Source organism: Liolophura sinensis, chromosome 1 (genome assembly GCF_032854445.1).
Source record: "Liolophura sinensis isolate JHLJ2023 chromosome 1, CUHK_Ljap_v2, whole genome shotgun sequence".
NCBI classification, from domain to species: Eukaryota; Metazoa; Mollusca; class Polyplacophora; order Chitonida; family Chitonidae; genus Liolophura; species Liolophura sinensis.
In genome coordinates, this window is record NC_088295.1 from 39,853,509 (window position 1) to 39,874,307 (window position 20,799).

The 20,799-nt window shown below is 38.6% G+C and overlaps 2 protein-coding genes across 2 annotated transcripts; both read right to left on the bottom strand.

Moving 5' to 3' along the window:
* Positions 1–1,795: 1,795 nt before the first annotated feature.
* LOC135482185 (sarcoplasmic calcium-binding protein-like) lies at positions 1,796–2,332 on the bottom strand. Its single transcript, XM_064762055.1, has one exon. It carries the CDS (start codon positions 2,330–2,332, stop codon positions 1,796–1,798), a length of 537 nt encoding a protein of 178 aa, XP_064618125.1.
* Positions 2,333–6,566: 4,234 nt separating this feature from the next.
* On the bottom strand, positions 6,567–7,094 carry LOC135482193 (luciferin-binding protein-like). The gene has a single exon (XM_064762067.1). The coding sequence runs from the start codon at positions 7,092–7,094 to the stop codon at positions 6,567–6,569; it is 528 nt and encodes a 175-aa protein (XP_064618137.1).
* Positions 7,095–20,799: the final 13,705 nt, after the last annotated feature.

A 20,799-nucleotide genomic window follows, 5' to 3' on the forward strand; every position in this document is an offset into this window, starting at 1 on the left:
CACACCAGCAAGCATTAAGTATAGCAAATATGTCTTGCGTGTCCTGTTCATGAATAGATGAGATCATGTTTTTGGTGAATGCCAATGACATCGTTCCGCCTTTTTCCCCACTTTTTCTTCCGGCGACAGAATAACTCTTGGTTTCGCTTGAGTACACTTTCAAAAACTATGACACATATACATACCTATTACTGTTTACAGCTGCATAATGTTTGACAAATAACTGCATGCATGCAGTATTATGCATTTGGGGTGTGTCTTTATACTAAACATATACCCGTACAGATAATTCTCCAAGCGTATATAAGCGTGTTAGATTTTGTAAGAGTCAAGTGGGTTTTTTATCTTGAAAATTTTGCTATAGGCGAAGTTCATTAACTTGCTGTTTACAACTATGCATGCACGAAACAGCACACATAGATGTACTACATGTCTACTGTGGGAAGTCTGCATGGTCATTTCTGTGCTCCAGCCTCTCACTCTTAGCGCCAAGAGAGGCAGCAACAAGGACCATTTTTGAAATCTTTGGCATAACCCATTCCGGGTTTGATCCCAGATCTCCAATCTACTTTTAATTTCACCTGTACATCACCATTGTCTGGATTAAAATGGGATCTATACGGCTTCTACATAATTATGAAAAATGTAAAACCATTCCGTCATAGAGACAAAAGTGTTGATACTTTTCCTGTACCCGAGCTTGATTTATATGTTTTACGGGTGTTTTAATGCTTTAATTAGGATGGTTTATTGATAATGGAGTACCTTTTTCCCAGCCAATGGCGATTTGGGTTGACCATTGCTCGTTTGTAAATAAATGAGCACTGCGTTACCAGTTTGCCCACAAATCGTCTTTGCAAAGGTAGGAATGAATGTACTGTGAATATATGCGTCAAAACAGACATTCGTATGCCAGCCATCAACCAGGATGACTGTTTCAGGCCAATAAACGCAAGGTGAACTCTGCTTGCTTCACTTTACAGTGTTAAGCAAGTTTTGAGAACAAATATTAGACCTTAGCCGTTCTGCATGGCTCAAAACGCGCGTGCAAACTTTCACATCTACGTAGTTACATCCAATAGCGTATAGTTTATTTGCACATAACCTGTATCGTACAGGGATTTTCGTACACAGGCAAGCTTCCGACAGTCAGCTACTGTGATCAGCAACACGGACAGTGTAATTTTTTCGGTGAGATAAACCAAGATTGAAACGACACTGTGACAACTGGTATAGCGGAGTAAACAAACAAAGAGAAAAAAGAAAAAAAACACGTTTTTAAAATTTTCATTTTAGTCAGGTTTTTTTGTGGGTAGCCATTTATTGTGCAGTGATTGCGGTTTCTAACTTTCCATGCTATCGGACCAGAAGTGTGGATGTGCATGAAATTAATTATATGTAGGCCTCTATTCATACGCCATGATTGTAAAGTTCTGTGGAAACGGATAGTTTGTGGAGCGACTCACACTCGTGAGATTAAACCTTATCCCTGAATCATGCATTTTGCTCATATCAGACACTTAACAACAGGTCTTCATGTACACCGAGGTTAAGGTGTAAGAAAATTGTGAAAAATATTCGGAACATTTCTGACTTCATGCAGCAGCGACGGAAGCATAAATTTAACCGTTACTATCTGTAAGTATGAATGTTTGATACGTATCTCAAATAAAGCGCTTACAGCAAAATAACAGAGTGTAGAAACATGAGGCGTTTGCAAATGTAGTGAATGTACATATCAAAGAAGGAACTTGTTTATAACAGGCTCATTTTGCTCGTTATGTATCATTGTGAGTCATCGAGTGCCTGTCTTTGGCGGGTCGAACAGAAACTCAAAGCCGGGTTCATTGCTCCAGTACACCTGCCCTGCCGTAACAAATTCTTCCCGGCTGATAAGCCCGTCTTTGTCGTCGTCAAGACGTTGGAAGATCTTGTATATACTGTAGTCCTTTCCATAACCAAACGCCTTGTAATACAGTCGTAACTCTTCTGGGCAAATGAAACCATCTTTATTGCCATCCAATCTGTCAAACATGGAGTTATATGTATCTCTGGCTGCCTGCTTCACTAAATCGGGCTCAGACGACAACAATTCTTTATTACGATCTAGGAATGACTTTAGCGAAACCCGTCCCTCAGGGAAGATGGCGTCACACCACGTGGTCCACTGCTCTCTGGTACGGGATACCTCGTCTGTGGTGGCCTTACTCAAGGAACAAACGGTATCCGACGCTTGAATGATTTCTTCTCGAGTTAAACTGCCGTCCTTGTCCAAATCGAAGAAATTAAAAACTTTCGTCATTTTGTCCTCGAAAACTTCCATGGATGCCATTTTGTAAGCCTGTTAATGTAAGAAGATGATACGGCGAATAGAAATCTCCATAAGTGAATTACTAATAAGATAAGTTACACTCAAAAAATTAATCTATTAATTTTAACAGAGGGTCTGTTGTGATGCTAGAATGTACTCTGTTATTATAACATAACATCCCGTTAGCCTAATAGAATCTTAATGTACAACTGATATAACATGTGTGTTATGTTTAACGGAATAATCTACTGCAATAGCAGAATACATTCCAGCCTCACTAAAACAACAGATTTTGTGTTAAAATTAACAGATTAAATTAACAGATGCCAGCCATGGCAAGGGTGAAGCGCTAGGGTGTTTCCTATATATTTCATTTGTTCGCTCAGCCAGCAACGATTCAAGTTCCACCATAAAAACAAATGTTTGAAGGTGCTTTTTTGTTTGCTTTGGGGCTTGCAGTACTATTTGTGGCAGCAGATTGGAGCGCTATGTTTGGCAGTTGTTTCTAGCGCTATGTTTGTCAGTAGTTTGTAGCGCTATGTTTGGCAGTAGTTTGTAGAATTATGTTTGTCAGTAGCTTGTAGCTCTATAACTGGCGTTGTAGGTTGCAGCACTATATTTGTCAGTAGCGTCATACTTTTGACGATACGTTGCAGCGCTGTGTTTGGCTGTACCTTGCAGTGCTATTTTTAGGCGGTAGGTAGCTTGCACCGCTATTCTTTTGTGGGTAATTTGCGGCACTAGTTTGCTGGTTCGTTTCGACCATCATACAACTGACCATTCAGGTCGCATGTTCGCATCCAGCTGTGACGGACTCGGCTGCCGCTTTAAGTCAGGAGATTTATCAGGTGCGTGCCGAATGGCGGAGCAGTAATCAGGGGACTCCGGCTTCTTCCAGCAATAAATATGACCGTCATCATAAAGTGAAAAATTCAGGATTATGGCGTTAAACACAAAACTAATAAATAAATGAATCTTACATACACTTATTTATTTTATTCTTCTATCAGAGTAGGATATTTTGTCTGTTATAGGTAAACGTTTATAGACCTGTACAATAATTATTGTTGTCGTGGGTTTCCCCCGGACCCTGCCCGGTTTCCTGCCACCATAATCCTGACCTCCGTCATATAAGTGAAATATTCTTGAGTACGGCGTAAAACACCGTTCAAATAAATAAATAAAATTATTATTGTCACTGTATTCTCCGACCTGTTCACACTCGAAAGACCAAAACCCAAGAACGAAAGTCTGAGATAACATTATGTAAATATTACCTTAATTTCAGCTCTTGAAGTATGAGGCAGATATAATTCTTACCTGCGATCACGTCAACAGCTGCAATGATGTTTCCGACGACTTCGGCAAATAAGTATATATGGCTATCTCTGGATGCGTCTCATCATACGATGACGTAGTTAGAATCCATCGACCGTGTAGTCTTAGACACGGCTGGGTTCAGCTACATGTGATGGTATATATCACGTGTTTTTAAACTTTAATTATAGATGTGATCCAGGGCCGCAAAATAAAATCACTCTATCTAAATGAATAAAATACCAAAGTATATGCGCATGTATTCTGCACATGTAGATCGACTGACGGAGTTCATATGCATGTGTAGCTTGGGCAAGTTTACTAATTAAGCTTTCAGTTGTAACGCGATTGTGTGAAAAATATAACCTTGTTTTCTAATAGTCGTTCATAAATAAACATAAATGAACATGAAAACTATGAATATTTATATACAACTACTATATACAAGGGTGATTTAATATGCCAGCGATTTGAAATGGGTTGTATTTCAGATTTACTTGAAGAATGCCGTCTTGTTATTGTTTAAATTTCTATCTCACAGAACTCGCTGCTTGTAGCAATGCAAATCAGTCGTGTTTACATATCTTCTGTATAAATAGGTGAAAAAAACTTGAAAACTCTAGGCATTTTATTAATTTATTTTAAACTCGGTTTCGTTCTACTGCTACCGTACTGTCGCTGTATTTTTACCAAACACTCCGCCACCGCCCCTGTAAGGATTTCTAATCACTGTGTTTAGTATCACACTTTTCGCTGTATTGGTACCACACTCTCAACCACAGACCCTGTAACGGTTAATCATCACCGTGTTTAGTACCACACTTCTCGCTGTATTGGTACCAAACTCTCACCCTCAGCCCCTGTAACGGTTGCTTATTACCATGTTTAGTACCACACTTCTCGCTGTATTGGTACCAAACTTTCAACCACAACCCCTGTAACAGTTGCTTATCATCGTGTTTAGTACCACACTTCTCGCTGTATTGGTACAAAACTCTCAACCACAGCCCTTGTAACGGTTATTTATCATCGTGTTTAGTACCACACTTCTCGCTGTATTGGTACCAAACTCTCAACCACAGCCCATGTAACGGTTACTTATCACGGTGTTTAGTATCACACTTTTCGCTGTATTGGGACCAAACTCTCAACCACAGACCCTGCCACGGTTACGAATCACCGTGTTTAGTACCACACTTCTCGCTTTATTGGTAAATAACTATCAACCACAGCCCCTGTAACGGTTACTTATTACCATGTTTAGTACCACTCTTCTCGTTGTATTGGTACCAAACTCTCAACCTCAGCCCCTGAAAAGGTTACTTATCACCATGTGTAGTACCACACTTCTCGCTGTATTGGTACCAACCTCTCAACCACAGACCCTGCCACGGTTACGAATCACCGTGTTTAGTACCACACTTCTCGCTGTATTGGTACCAAACTCTCAACCACAGGCCTTGCAACGGTTACAAATCACCGTGTTTAGTACCACACTTCTCGCTGTATTGGTACCAATCTCTCAACCACAGCCCCTGTAACGGTTGCTTATCACCGTGTTTAGTACCACACTTCTCGCTGTATTTATCCGGGTAATATTTACCACATCGCTGTTACATTTCAAATCGTTTCACTGATCTATTTTTCTTTCATGGACATTTAAGGTTCGAGGGACCTTTATAAACATTAACTATCCTTTCTTTTTCTTAACGTCATTCTTTCACTTCTGGTATCATAACACGTGTACAAGCATATACGGAATAAATAGAGTCCAATATTCCACTGTAAGACCTTTGAGATGTTGAAAGCAACTTGTCCAAACTTTCCATGCTGGCTCCCTTCAGGCAATACGTGGGAAGGTCTTCAGCAACCTGCGGATGGTCGTGGGTTTCCACCGGGCTTTGCCCGCTTTCGTCCCACCATAATGCTGGCCACCGTCGTATAAGTAAAATATTCTTGAATACAGCGTGAAACACCAAGCAAATAAATAAATAAATCCAAACTTTCCACCGTATGCCAAGGGCACCTTATCAATTTTCCACTACTGTCTCAGAAAACATTTAAAAGCTGAAACTTTTGGTATTTGTTTAAAATTTACATCGATAAATATACAACATAGCCAAGATTTTCCTACTATCAAAAGCCTGGTCTGTGCGATCCATTTCAAAAATACTTGTCTGTTCAGGCTTTTACTCTCGTGGCCGTGATAGCGCAGCACAGTGACCCAGGAACCTCCCACCAATACGATCGCTGTGAGCTCATGTCCAGCTCATGCAGGCTTCCTTTCCCTGCAGATGGTCGTGGGTTTCCCCACTGGCTCTGCTCGCTTTCCTCCCACCGTAATGCTGGTCGTTGTCGTATGTAAGTAAAACATTCTTAGTACGGCGTAAAACACCAATCAAATAAATAGATAATTAATTAGTTAAACAAATTAAATAAATATAGTCTCGTGACTTCATTTTGCTCCATTTACTCCAGTAAACAGGCACACATAAACTACTTTTTAAGTTACAAAGGCGCGCTATTCCACACCTACAACTTCTGAAAATCATGAAAAATTCTGCGGAGGCGTACTGCAAATCGTAACTAGCTTTATTGTTCATACAAAAAGCTACAAGGAAGACACTTACAAACTCAACTACGTTGTTATAAACTCATATATGGTGTTATTTGACAAGTATAAGACCTATATACACTCAAAAAATTAATCTGTTAATTTTAACAGAAAGTTTTTTTGTCTGAGTAATGCTAGAATGCATTCTGCTACCGCAGCATAAAGCACATAATCTACTAATTCAACATCCATTAGGTTAAGAGGATATTATGTTGAATATGACAGAATATTATATTATAATAACAGAATGCATTCTAGCATCACTCAGACAACACTCAGTCTCTCTGTTAAACTTAAACTAATTTTTTGAGTGTACGCTTTACCCTATTTTCGAGGCACGTCGTAGAAAAACTCATAACCAGAGTCTGTTGTCCAATAATCCACCGTCGCCTTCACAAACTCTTCTCGGCTGATCATTCCATCCTTGTTTGAGTCCAAAGATTGGAAGACTTTGTCTATGTCGTAGTCTTCGCCATAACCAAACGCCTTGTAGTACATCCGCAACTCTTCTGGGGAAATAAAACCGTCTTTGTTGGAATCCAATCTTTCGAAAACGTTGTTATAGCAGGTATAGTCTTCCGCCTTTATCTTTGCTCCATCCTTGTCAAACATTTTCTTGCCGCGTTCAATGTAGTCGTCCTCAGTGATTTGACCTTCAGGAAAGAGGAAGTCGCACCACTTGGTCCATTCTCTACGAGTGACTTCGGCTTCTTCCTTCGTGGCGTTACTCAAGGCGGATATTTTGTGAGCGATATTAATCATCTCCTCTCTAGTCAGAATTCCATCTTTGTCAAGATCGAAAAATCGAAAAGCCTTTCTGACCTTGTTTTCAAGTCCTTCCGATAAAGCCATCAGAACGTCTGTCCATAAACAAGATGAATATATTTTAAAGCAAGTAAAGACATGTAAAGGTCAGACAAACAGCATAATTAAGGATTTCATAACAAACATTTTTTAACATATTAAAGAAAAATAGTTTAGTGTAATTAATTATAGGGGTCTCACTCACCAGTTTATTGCTAAGTACTGTTTGATTTCAACGTTGTGATTGTCATATATCTGCTTCAGTTTGTTTTTGTTTATCTTTGAGTATATATGCATAACATATAGCTGATCTATTGCTCACAGATGTAATCTGGAGGGGTCCTCCGTGGCTCAGTTGGTTAGCGCGCGAGCGCAGCGTAATTAACCACAAGCCTCTCACCAATGCCGTCGCTGTGAGTTCAAGTCCAGCTAATGCTGGCTTCCTCTCCGGTCGTACATGGGAAGGTCTGCCGTCAGCCTGCGGATGGTCGTGGGTTTCCCCGGACGGTCGTGGCTCTGCCCGGTTTCCGCTCACAATAATGCTGGCTGCCGTCGTATAAGTGAAATATTCTTGAGAACGGCGTGAAATACCAATCAAATAAATAAATAAATAAATAAATATAATCTGTGGAGTGTTTTGAATAAATAAAAATAGGAAATCATCATAATATATAATGAACATTGCTGTATTCCTTGAGTCACCGATTCTAATTTTTTGATAGGAGTTCCCGAAATGAGTCACTTTTTACGTATATGCTCAATAACCCAGATTTGAATCTCACGATCTTGCACTGCGCTTTTCTGGTCAGTTCCAGACGCAAAGACAGCTTTTCCAAAAAATGAGATGAGCGGTCTTTTTTCCATTATCGTTGATTTTTGTCTTCACACAGCTTGTTATAACAAAGTTCGCATTAATTTGCAGACCATAATTAAACGACTGTTACGTGTATACAGATTTATGGGCTCAGAAGAGCCGACCAATGTGGGGAAACTCGATTAGATGGACACCAGTATATAGTACAAGAATAACGATGCCTCGATTTGGCACACCGTCCCGGATAGCACAGTTGTTACAGCGTCCGCATCCTGGTAGATCCAGGATCAATCCTGGGTCGAGTCACACCTAAGACTTTAAAAGCGGAAGTTGTAACTTCCTCGCTTGGCGTTCAGCGTGAAGGGGATAATGCAACGACTGGTTGACCTGTATAAGTATAATGGCTCGGGTGGGGCAGCTTACTTATCTCCGGTAAGTCGTCTCAGTGAAGCAGCGCTGCATAAAAGAGCGGTGGAAATCCGTCCTGCGACAAGGCGGTACATTACATACACCATAAGGATTCCTTCGTCATCATATGACTGAAAAATTGTTGAGCATGACGTTAAACCCCAAGCACTCACTCAATCACTCGATATGACACATGGGTATCAAATGGGAAAGCGCTGTAAAATATGACGTGAATGTCGTTCACTGTAAGTGAATGTACTTGCCTCTGACCTGATCAATGGCTCTACATCAAAGACACGTCCCCGTGCAGTATCTCAAACACTGATATTAGCCAGCAGAAAAAAATAACACGTACCAGGAATACAAAACTGTCAGGGTATAGAAAAGCGCATGACTGAAATCAACCAATCGTAGGAGAGAATGTACAGGAGGCTTTTCATCTCCTATATCCTTTGTGACGTCAATCATGTCTTTTAAGATAATCTTTATATGCGTGTAATCTCGTTTAGAATATGTGCCCAACATTTTGAGACACACCTGCAGATTAGGGTAATTAAAAACGGGAACAATGAAAAGAAAAGTTCAGCTTTTATTCATAATCCTGCATGACCAGAAAGTGTAATTTCTTGGTCTTACATTTCATGGGCCTATACACTTACTTGGTGATATAGCCTAAAGCTATACCAGTGACACCAGTGACGAAAATGCGCAGTGGCGTGAATTCAAATATAAAGAACTGTCACCTAAATATGACATGGTTAATTAGCCTGTCGGGTGCAGTGGGTCATCGCCACGCATATATGCATATAATTTCAGCACATTTGTCGATGAGGAAATTCAAGGCACTAGCAAAATGGTTCAAATTGTCTACAGCGTGATAGTAGCCTATGGTTCCTGTTCACATGTCTGATATATCGTGAAAATGGACATATTAGGTTGAAATCACCACGTTGTAACACGGTAAATCCGCTTCACTACAAAATTACCATGCGTTTCGGAAGATGGAAGAGTCAATCTGTTCTTATGCATTGATGTTTACTACACATGCATGCCCTAAATCCCAAGGTCACGAAAAATCAAACCAACAATTGCAAATATACGTCCTTGAGTATATTAATACAAAGGCCTTATTGGTACTCTGTTAACATAAATGTGATCTTGTGCATACTTTGTGAGAGCTACTGAGAAATGTTGAGGATACGGAAGTTGCACAGGTGCAACATACCTTTATACCGTACCAGTAATGGCAGCAGTTTGCTATATATATATATATATACACACTATATATGCATATATATACATATATATGCATATATATACTGAATCATTGGGAATATGTTACACATCCGACAAAGTTTTCATTATGTGTATATTATATATCAACTCATTTCAGACTGACAGTCCAGTTTACGCAGATCATTTTCTGACGAGAACGGCCGTAATTCCATGATGCATTGATGAGCTAGTTGTAATTAATTCATTGTAATTAATTCAAATTTATTTGGATATTATGTTTATATAGATATTCACGCGTCGTCATATCATGCGAAAATGCAGTTTAACTCTACAGCACGATTAACTTGACACTTTTCGAGGAACGTCATAAAATAGCTCATAGCCAGTTTCCGTTGCCCAATAATCTACCGCCGCCTTCACAAACTCTTCTCGGCTGGATCATCCCATCCTTGTTTGAGTCCAAAGATTGGAAGACCTTTGTCTATGTCGTAGTCTTCGCCATAACCAAACGCCTTGTAGTACATCCGCAACTCTTCTGGGGAAATAAAACCGTCTTAGTTGGAATCCAGTCTTTCGAAAATGTTGTTATAGCATTTGTCATTTCTACTTCAAACCCATTACGCCATTTTTGGCTAACATTTTAATCGCGTTCAACGTAGTCGTCCTCAGTGATTTGACCTTACGGGGAAGAGGAAAGTCGCACCACTTGGTCCATTTCTCTACGAGTATCTTCGGCTTCTTCCTTCGTGGCGTTACTCAAAGCGGATATTTTGTCAGCGATTTGAATCATCTCCTCTCTAGTCAAAATTCCGTCTTTGTCGAGATCGAAAAATCGAAAGGCCTTTCTGACCTTGTTTTCATGCCCTTCCATTGAAGCTATCTGGACGTCTGTGGACAAACGAGATGAACAAGTTTCCAAGTTAATTCGACAAGTAAAGGTCATAACAAGGTATCATATAGTCAGCAAGTAATGTAGCCAAAGGATATTGTATATAGCTGGAACATCACTTGACCGCTTAGGAGTTGCAATTATTTTTTTGAAACCGTTTGCTGCCTTCTTTAGGGGATAGCATTCGTTCTCCTTGGAATTGGCAAAATGTAATTGGCAATGAAGCTAATCCTCATGTACGTGAACAGTTAGAATAAAATCCTATTTGAGTCAATTTGACATGAAACACAGTTTCACCAATTACATGTGACCATTTGCCAACTATCTTGCCGTCGTTGCTGCACTAGTTTTGCTCTCCATGCTAATTAGCTCTGTCTACATGTCAGCTATCTGTTTATTTATTTCTTTAGAGAGTCGTGAGGCCTTACAGATCTGACAACAATAGACTGTCTATATGACTCTCATGTGCCCGTTTGCCCATGCAGTCTATAGTTCATCGAAGATCACTTCTCTTCCATCAATACGGGTTGGATATTTGTTCCAAATCAGCCAGCGATGGTCGTGGGTTTCCCCGTCTTGTGATCCAACCATTTTGTCCCACCATATAAAGCTGGTCGTGAAATATTCTTGAGTAGGACGTAAAACATCACTTGTATTCCTTTATGTAATGGGTATATATCTACATCACGTGGAAAAGTTCGCCAGTAGCTTGCCAAAGATCGGTGGTTTGCTCCGAGCACTCCTTTATCCATAAATGTGACTGTTGTTACATATTTAAGCGAAAATTCTTGAGCGGCAATCTGGTTCATATGTTTTATGGGTTCGAGGCAATATAAGTGCCCAGTAAAGCACCGATCATTATTTTACGGATAATCTCAGAACTGAAAGCCGGGGTCGAGCAAGCGAGAGGCGGGATCTGTAATTTGCTACTATTTGAGTATCTACACGAAAAGAACTGGACAAAAAAAAAAACAAAACAAAAAAACAACGAGCAAAATTCACAATTTGCCAACTATCACACTGTCGTCGCTTCTCTGGTTTTACTCTCTTTTCTGTCGTCTTTTATATTGCCGAGGTATGTTCAATAGCCGGTCTTATTTAGATTATATTACGTTCATTACAAGCGGAGAACAGCCTCTTTAGTCAATGTGTCTGTCTATTACAAACGACGTGAAGAAGTATGTGCTCTTTATATCTATGGACGAATTTTCTGAATGTGTGCACACTGGGGTGATAGTGTTTGGTGTTTGAACTCAAGAGACATGTGTTGTTGCTGATAAATTCTGGGCTCGGTACCTGCATTTATATAGCAATAAGATTTATGTTTGTTTTTGATCGCCACATATCTTTACGAAGGTCGTCACATATTCTCATATATAACACATCTTCACGAAGGTCGTTATATATCTTCACGAAGATCGTTACATATTCTTACATATCACATATCTTTGCGAAGTCCTGGATACCAAGTTCCTTTTCATTGTCAACTGAGGAGGAGTACAGTAGATGAATACAGACCAAGTGGTTTTGGAAGCTTTCTTTTTGAATTCGTTAAAAATGAAAAGACTAAACGGTTTCACCAGCGAAGACACAATTAAATGCCTGTTATACGCCAGATTTAAAGTACACAAATGAATGTGTTGACCTTCATAGGCCTACCTTCCACCAAGATATGCAGCTAATGTTCAAAGTACGTCCGCCGACCAAGTCATCAGATGCGTTGTGAATCATTAAGCAAGCTACAAATGAGGCGACATTTCCCGACACGTTTCTTTAATTGGTAAAGTGACAAGACAATAACCGCAAAGTTTAGCAGTGACGGCATTGTAATGGCGATTGCATCGAAGTTTCTAAACACGCCGTTAGCATGAACCCATAACATTAATTGTTTCTCAAGCATATAACAGTTGCCGACATGCATAATAAACTCCCACTGTTGGAACATGTGCATGTAATACAGTGTATGTATAAAAATCCAAAGACTGCTCCTACCTGTTTACCTGTTTTACAGGATTGTCTTAGCCACCCAGCAAGCTGGCGCCTGGTATAACGATGGCAGCACCGTACCTATGACGAGAAGCTCAAACAAGCGTGTCAGTTATAAGAGGTCTACGTCAAGGTCTGAGGGTTGCATGTATGAATAAGCTAGATATATATAGGCCACTATAATGATTGATTCAGTCTAGTTACGCTTGCGGTCGCCACGATATGGCTGAAATATTGCGGCTGGTTATATTTTGTGCAATGAAGTATATAAATTTTCATATATAACTGCACTATGGGGTGGTACGCTATAGACATACACAGTAGTTAATGTACAGCTCGCCATTCGCAGGGGTATATGGCCCTTTGGTTACAAAATACTGCTATGAGCGAATGAATAGCCATGAATTTCAAAAACATTAGTCTTTGAATCTGGTAGTTCACAGAGGCAGCGTGATAACCGTCATATTGTCTCAACAGTCGATGAAGTTATCACCCTTATAATAGACACTATCGCCTTTATGACAGACGATGTGCGCTTGGATCGGAAGACTTTGTTGTGCAATGGCGGTTTATGCTTCTAGTGCGCTATTAATGCATGGCTTAACTGGAATTTTTTGAGTATTTTTTTGTACAAAATATTGCATATACTAGGTTTGAGGGAGAGTGCTTCGCGAAGTTTGAACTAAGAAGGATAGACGACGCGTGAATCGAGGCTCGTGGCTTGTTACTAATTACAAGAATCTTGCAAACTTATGACAGATGTATAATAACCAACAGGCTACACCTTAAGCACCAAACATAAAACCTACCGTTAACACTTTGTTATGTACGAAATGAATTTAAAAAAAAAACAAAAAAAACAACAACAACAAAAAAAAACACACTTGTTAATGAAGTCTAACCTATAGGTTAGACTGTGTTTCTCTTTATATATTTATGTCTGTGTCTGTCCTTTTAAGGGCGTATACTTGACTGATCTGCCGGAAGCGGTTCTTTCGGTGCGAAACGAGTATACATTACAAGTCTGTAATGAAATTTCCTCATTGGTTTGTGATACGTGATTTTACATTCGAAGGAGTGATTTCGTATGGGCCGTTAAGCTAGCAAAGCGTTCTTGCAACAGATAATAAACGTGGTTTAATGTTTAATTTTAACATACTTAAACATGTTTATGTAACAACCGATCATAAGACCGATTTATAATGTTAATTATATGCATTGGAATATTTAAATGACCCCCTTTGAATCCATTTAATTTACTACATAAATGACAGCATTTATGCTATAAATATATGAATTTATAAAATATTCCATGTACTTATAAAATATTCCATGTACTTATAAAATAAATCCATCCATTTATGAAACAAACGCCTGTATTTAAAAAATAAAGACATCTTGAACATGTTAAACGTTGGCAGTTATTATAGTGTACCTCCCATTGCAGGACTTAGCTATAAACAGGGGAAACTTAATTTGGGAACATTAACCTGCCATTGTCCAAGTCAAGTATATAATAGGTGTTATCCACACTGCATTTGAACGAGTAGAGTACAACCATAACCTTTCCATCACAGAAAGGAAACATTTTGAAGGAGTTTGTCCCTGAGCCGTTCAAGCTCGACACAAACCGACTGTTATATATCGTGCTACAATATGATTTGATTTATTTATTTATTTATTTCATTGAAGTTCTACGCTATTCTAAAGAAAATTTCACTTATACGCCGGTGTCGGGAAGCAACTGTTTCCGATGGGAAACTTACAGATTGCTGTCAGACCTTCCCACATATGAGAGGAAGCCATCCTGAGCTGTCTACAGCATGAATGTCTACAATAAAAGGGTGAATGATATCTCGCAATGATAGTTTATCATTATACCTTATTGTCCTTCATTATTGACGGCCAGATGACTTTAACATCCAATAAAATCAAGAATAGGTAATATTATAAGACACTAGTGATGGTATGCATCTTCCTGCACATAAATGGAGAACGAGTGTGAAAACACTATATAATATAGTTGACGTAATAAACGCTATATAATATAGCTGAAATGTAACAAACAGTGTGCACTTGATGAATTTATTTATTTATCTGGTTGATTGTTTTATGCCGTACTCAAGAATTTTCCACTTATACATCAACGGCCATCATTATTGTGGGAGGAAACCGGGAAGAACCCGGAAAGCCGCACTAATGAATTCACGAACCGTGCAGAAAATACAAAATTATACCCAGCTCTTAACATTAAAATTGAATTCAGCACATAGTCAAACGACACACTTTCACTGGGCTTATAGTTTTGCTTCTTTACAGAATCGTAAGATACTCTCAGCCAGACGTCGTAGGGGGAAGCTCACAAGCATCCGCAAATTTCTGGAAGACTTCCCCACGTACAGCCGGAAAGGAAACCAGCATGAACTGAACATGAGCTCACAGCGACCGTAATGTGAGAGGTTCATGGGTCATTGCGCCGCGATTGCACGCTAACCACCGCGGCCACGAAGGTATCAGCAGTGAACTATATTTCACACAACTATGAAATCTCACACTATAGGCTATGCAAATTTCTCTCCGCATGTCTCTACAACGATTTATTAAAAAGAGACTTTATCAAGCTAGAGAGTGTTGTTGAATTCCGCTTTTTTCAGTCTGGCCATATATTGTTGTTTACATTACGGCAATGGCTTTATTTTGTGCCGTGTGGTAGCATTAATTAAATTGTATATGAATAGCAAGAACTAAAACTCTACGAACTCTATACATTTTAAAAATTATTCTTTGTTGTTCATTTTTCTGCTATAAACGTTACCTGAAGAATTAAGTAGAACGAGGCGCCACAGGCGTCAGGGCACACTAGATCACGAGAATGGTAAAAATAGGTGCGTATTTCACTATACCTCATGAAAAACTTTATTAAGACAAAAACATGACAAAATTTTAATGAATTTGAAGTTTTATATATGTATTATGGACGGCAGGATTTATGCATGACTGCCTTAATTCTGTTACCATGACGACATGCAGGATTATACACGTAACCTTGAGTTTATATTTGGTATTTTTTCCTGCAGGATGGCGACTCAGTCTGATGTAATCTACGTTACCAGTTGGCCCATAAGTTGTCATCTCTACCTGTAGTAGAAACCAAAGACGTTATATCCTGAACAAAGTATACAGTAAATGCTACATCTCGTGCTCCGCGGATCTTAATCAATTACGGAGAAACCTGACGTTTGATAATAATAATAATAATAACGCCAAAAACAACATTCCATTGTGGATTCTCTTTTTGCTTTCTTTTTTAACAAAACACATTTGTGGTATATATATATATATATATATATATATATATATATATATATATATATATATATATATATATATATATATATATATATATATATATATATATATATATATATATATGCCCTTATACCTCACGCTCTTGTACCTCATGCCCCTAGACCTCATGACCTTGTACCTCATGCCCTTATAGCTCATGCTCTTGTACCTCATGCCCTTGTACATCTTACGTACTTCTGGTGTATATACTGCAGTTGATATAGCAATGCCAACGTTATTTTCTTCAATTCTTCACGGTATTTATGCTGACTTTCACAATGATATCACAAGAATAATTCCTAAACTTATAGGATTGATTCGATTCACAAAATACAGACCACAGAATTCTGAATATATAGAGCTGTGAATGAATTATACTCCAGAACTTTTTCCAAGATCTGTCTAGTTTTTATTAGGCCTACTAGTACCCTCCTCTTGCAAAACCGGATTCAAGAGATAGCCATTATTATCACTGGGCATTGTTTTTAACGCAGGATCGCAAAAATACTCATACTTGTGGATTCCCTTTCTGGGTCATTTGCACTGCTCATGGAGGAGATTTTGTCGGCAATGGCAACCGGCTCTTCTCTGGTTATGTAGCAGTCTTTGTTTAGATCAAAGAAATGAAATGCCTTTCTTTGGTTTTGTTGGTTTCTAAGGATACCATTTTAACGACTAAGTATAGAAAAAAAAGTAAGAATGAAATTGCTGCGAAGGCCAAATGAAATAAGCGTTTAGGAAGGAAAAGATGTAAAAAAAAAAGAAAGAATTATGTAACATACCCAGTAACAGCCGGTAAAATGTGATTTCTAATAACTCTCCACATGGGAAGATGCTCTTCCTCGAATGATCACAATAGAATCAATATACACAAACTGCAAAGGAGTCTCGAATTCCAACGGGTTTCATTATAGATACATAAAATTCAAAAGAGTTTCTTTTGTCAATATAGATATACCACAAGAGTGAAACACTCTTGATTGCACAGCTACTTCACTTTGATTGGACTTATTGAGTGACCTTGAATCATACAGCTTCGGTATTGTTTGATGTCTTGTTGTTTCTCCGTGATAGGATGATGTATAAAGGCTTACAATTTGACAGAATCATTCTGTTATCAAACCCTTTTATAACGCATGCTAATAGATATTTGTTTTACATGGCCGACAATAGTATTCTTCAAGTAACAAACCCTTCTTCAGCATCCCAACAGATACTGGCTTTACAAGGCCCACAATCCGACAGAACCCTATCAGTTATCAAGCCCTTGTACAGCATCCTAACAGATGAGGGCTTTGCAAGGCCCGCAGTCTGACAGAATCCTTTGGTTACCAAACCCCTGCACAGCATCCTAATGGATAATGGCTTCACAAAGCACACAATCTGACAGAATCCTTTGGTCACCAAACCCTTGCACAGCATCTTAATGGATATTAATCACAAGGCACACAGTCTAACAGAATCCTTCCTATATCAAACTCTGGTACAGCGTCCTGACAGATATTGGCTTTAGAGGGCCCACAATCTGACTGAATCCTTCGGTTAAAAAATCCTTGTACAGATATTGGCTTTACAAGGAACACAATCTGAAAGAATCCTTCGGTTATCAAATCCTTGTATAGCATCCTAATAGATAATGGTTTTTCAACGCCCACAATCTGACAGAGCCTTTCGGTTATCCAACCCTTACACAGCATCCTAGCAGATAATGGCCTTTCAAGGCTCCCAACCTCACAGAACCCTTCGGTTATCCAACCCTTGTACACCATCCGAACAGATATTGGCTTTTCAACGCCCAGAGTCTGACAGAATCCTTCGGTTATCAAATCCTTTTACAGCATCCTAACAGATATTGGCTTTTCAACGCCAACAATCTGACAGAACCCTTCGGTTATCCAACCCTTGTACACCATTCTAGCAGATAATGCCTATTTTCAAGGCTCACTACCTGACAGAATCCTTCCGATATCAAACCCCTGTACACCATCCTAACATCCATCGCCCAAAATCTATACCGAAGTCCTTTGGTTACGAAACCCTTTTAAAGCATTTTAATAGATAATGGCTTTGCGAGGCCCACAATCTGAAGGAATCCTTCGGTTATCAAGCCCTTGTAAAACACCCTAACATAAAATGGCTACAGATGGCCGGCCCATGCACAATTTCATTGGGTTACACATCAGTGAGTTTAGTTGTATGGCCGAGTTTTACTTAGCTTGTAGGCCTATCATGACCCATGGCACATATCTTTATTCCCGCCTGTGTGGGCTGTAACGTTAGCGGGAGTTGTAGTGCTGACAAAACTATATGCATGACCTCTTTTTAAATAACATATACATGTATACACGTTATACAAGCGATGATTTGCCAACCTATTAATTATTCTGTATACATTTCCACGTGTACATGTTCATGTATGTTTCCATTTACATGTGATATCCAGCACTACATACGTAGAATTGCTATGCCCTTCTTATATCCATGAATGTTTGGAAAACAAGAGGATCAGTATATATACATGTAGGCCTACAGCTTTCTTGAACATATAAATGCTATAGCAACTGTATTAACTATGATAAGGTAACCGCCTCCGGTCACTCCGGCTTGATGATAAGTATTTTACTTCCAATTTATATAGATTTGCTGGGCTGATGTATTGGATGAATGCTCTACACTGTACTTGTAAAGCCATTGTTTCACATGAAAACCATCGATGATAGAAATTGATGTGTGTTATCATTAAAAGTCATGGATTCCAATGATTTTGTCGTTTTTTCATTAGCCAAAAGGTCACACGGTTTACAACCATGCAGTCACATTTTACACTCTTTTGATACAGAAAAACATTAATCGCATGTGTACAAAATCGCCAGAGTGAAAATCACGGCGGGTGCTTAATTAAGTTCTTTGTGTATATATGTACTACGTGACTGCATGCGGTCGGGTTTAGGGCTGGAGGAAACCGTGCAGGAAAAGGTTGTAAGCCTATATAGGAAACCTACTCACCTCAGCATGTATAGGGCGCCTATATAGCGGCAAACCTGCAGATGTGTCCTAAAGCCGCTGCCCGGAGCCATCTATACCAGGAGCTGGGAGTATGGATTCCTATATACATGTGAGATCAAAACTGAGATATAGCTATAGGGCCTATATAGACCAAGCATATGCATCTAGCTGGCCATCAGCGAGGGATCACTTTCGTCATTGTCAGGCCGCGCAAATGTTCGTTTTACAAGCAGAATGAATATTTTTTGAATGTCGGAGGAGAGAATAAAAATAAAACTGAAAAATCATCTGGGCCTAATCTGTGAGAAAACATGGACTGTCCCAGCGATTACCCATGTTAAAAACAACATTTATTTAATCGGAGCCTTGAAAAACAGGAAAATCACACAAAACCCCGTTAAGATCAGGCAAATAAAAGTATGGATTTTCGATTTTATTTTTATTTCATTTTTAAATTTCCTTGTGTCGGCTTGTCGATAAAACACTAAATAAACTAATTAAGTTGGTGTGGTCTGAAGTGAAATGATGGACCTGATGGTATAAAAGGTTGCAGCTTATACAAAATTATGAATATATATATATATATATATATATATATATATATATATATATATATATATATATATATATATATATATATATATATATATATATATTATGAAGTATACGTATGGTTAATGTAGTCAGATTTGCACAAGCATTAAAAATTTCTTGGATGAGAAAGATACTTGCTGAAACACAAAAATGGCGAAATGTGAGCTTAAAATCCGAGGACTTTAAATACTTATTCACCGTTGGCAGTGCGTATACGACAATCTTTGAAAAATCCCTTTTGGCTCGGTATCTTAAAGGCATGGGGAGAAATTCTACGAGAAAATAAAACAGACATTACCCTCAAAATCTTTGGGTGATATAATTTGTATTTTAAATACCCAACATACCCATACATAAAACAATAGTATGACCGTAATGTTCGATATCAAACAGATCTAATAAATCAAGCAGGACAGAGCACCTTTTTGGACTACAATGAAGTATTAGCAAGTACCAGAATGCAGACATGTGCAAAGATGTTGATCTTATTACACCAGCATTCCTTTTTTCATTTCAAATCTTGGTAAGAGAAAAAAAGCAGGCAGGATTTTATACGATATCTTACTGAAAAGAACCGCAGAACAAAAATATCAAAATTGGAAAAATGTAAACGTAAGAAAGCGTGACGTTTTTATTGTCGCTTTCCACGTATTGTTCTCGGTGTACAAAAATGAAAGACTTCAAATATAAGCTTTTACAATTCCAACCAGTACATATCTTCATACAAATGGACAAAAGTCATGCGATACTTGCGATTATTGTAAGCAAAATAAAGAAAGAATAGAGCACTTATTCTTAGAGCGTTCAATTGTTCAGCATTTTTTGGATCAATACGAAAACTGGATCAAAACTAACGGTGGATTGCAAGATAAACTAACAAAAGAAAAACTGATTTTTGGATGGGATAAAAGTATACCTGTTTTAAATTCTTTGGTGTAAAAAAAAGTATATTATGAATAACACAGCCAAATACGAACACATCTGTTTTACATACTTCATAAAGAATATGTGTCCCAATACTATAATGCAGAGAAGTATATACCGAAAAGAGCATTAAACGAAAAATGGGCTATGTTTCGGAATTTTTCCGAACACGTGCAGTGAGACACATTGGAATACATGTTAACAACCTTATTTCTCCTTGGTAACAAAATGGTCTTCTGATTGGTGGGGGGAAAGTTGGTGTGGTCTGACATGAATATAGGCGCATTATAGCTGTATTCATACATTATTTTTACAGGTACAAATTACTAGGAGACCTATATACTACAGGGCTCAGCGTTTGGGGTGATCGGTGGGTATATAGCATTCTTATTAGTAAATGTCAATCACATGTAGACTATGTATGGTTTTTAATTGGACAAATGAAAGAACCAATCACCAGATCGATTTCCTCAAAATATATATTGCATGCATGCAGTAGTCTAGTAGACATATTAATACAAATGAGGTAGGTATAGGCCTACTTGACT

Coding starts and splice junctions, on each gene's coding strand:
- LOC135482185 (XM_064762055.1), bottom strand. CDS start 2,332: ATGGCATCCATGGAAGTTTTCGAGGACAAAATGACGAAAGTTTTTAAT.
- LOC135482193 (XM_064762067.1), bottom strand. CDS start 7,094: ATGGCTTTATCGGAAGGACTTGAAAACAAGGTCAGAAAGGCTTTTCGA.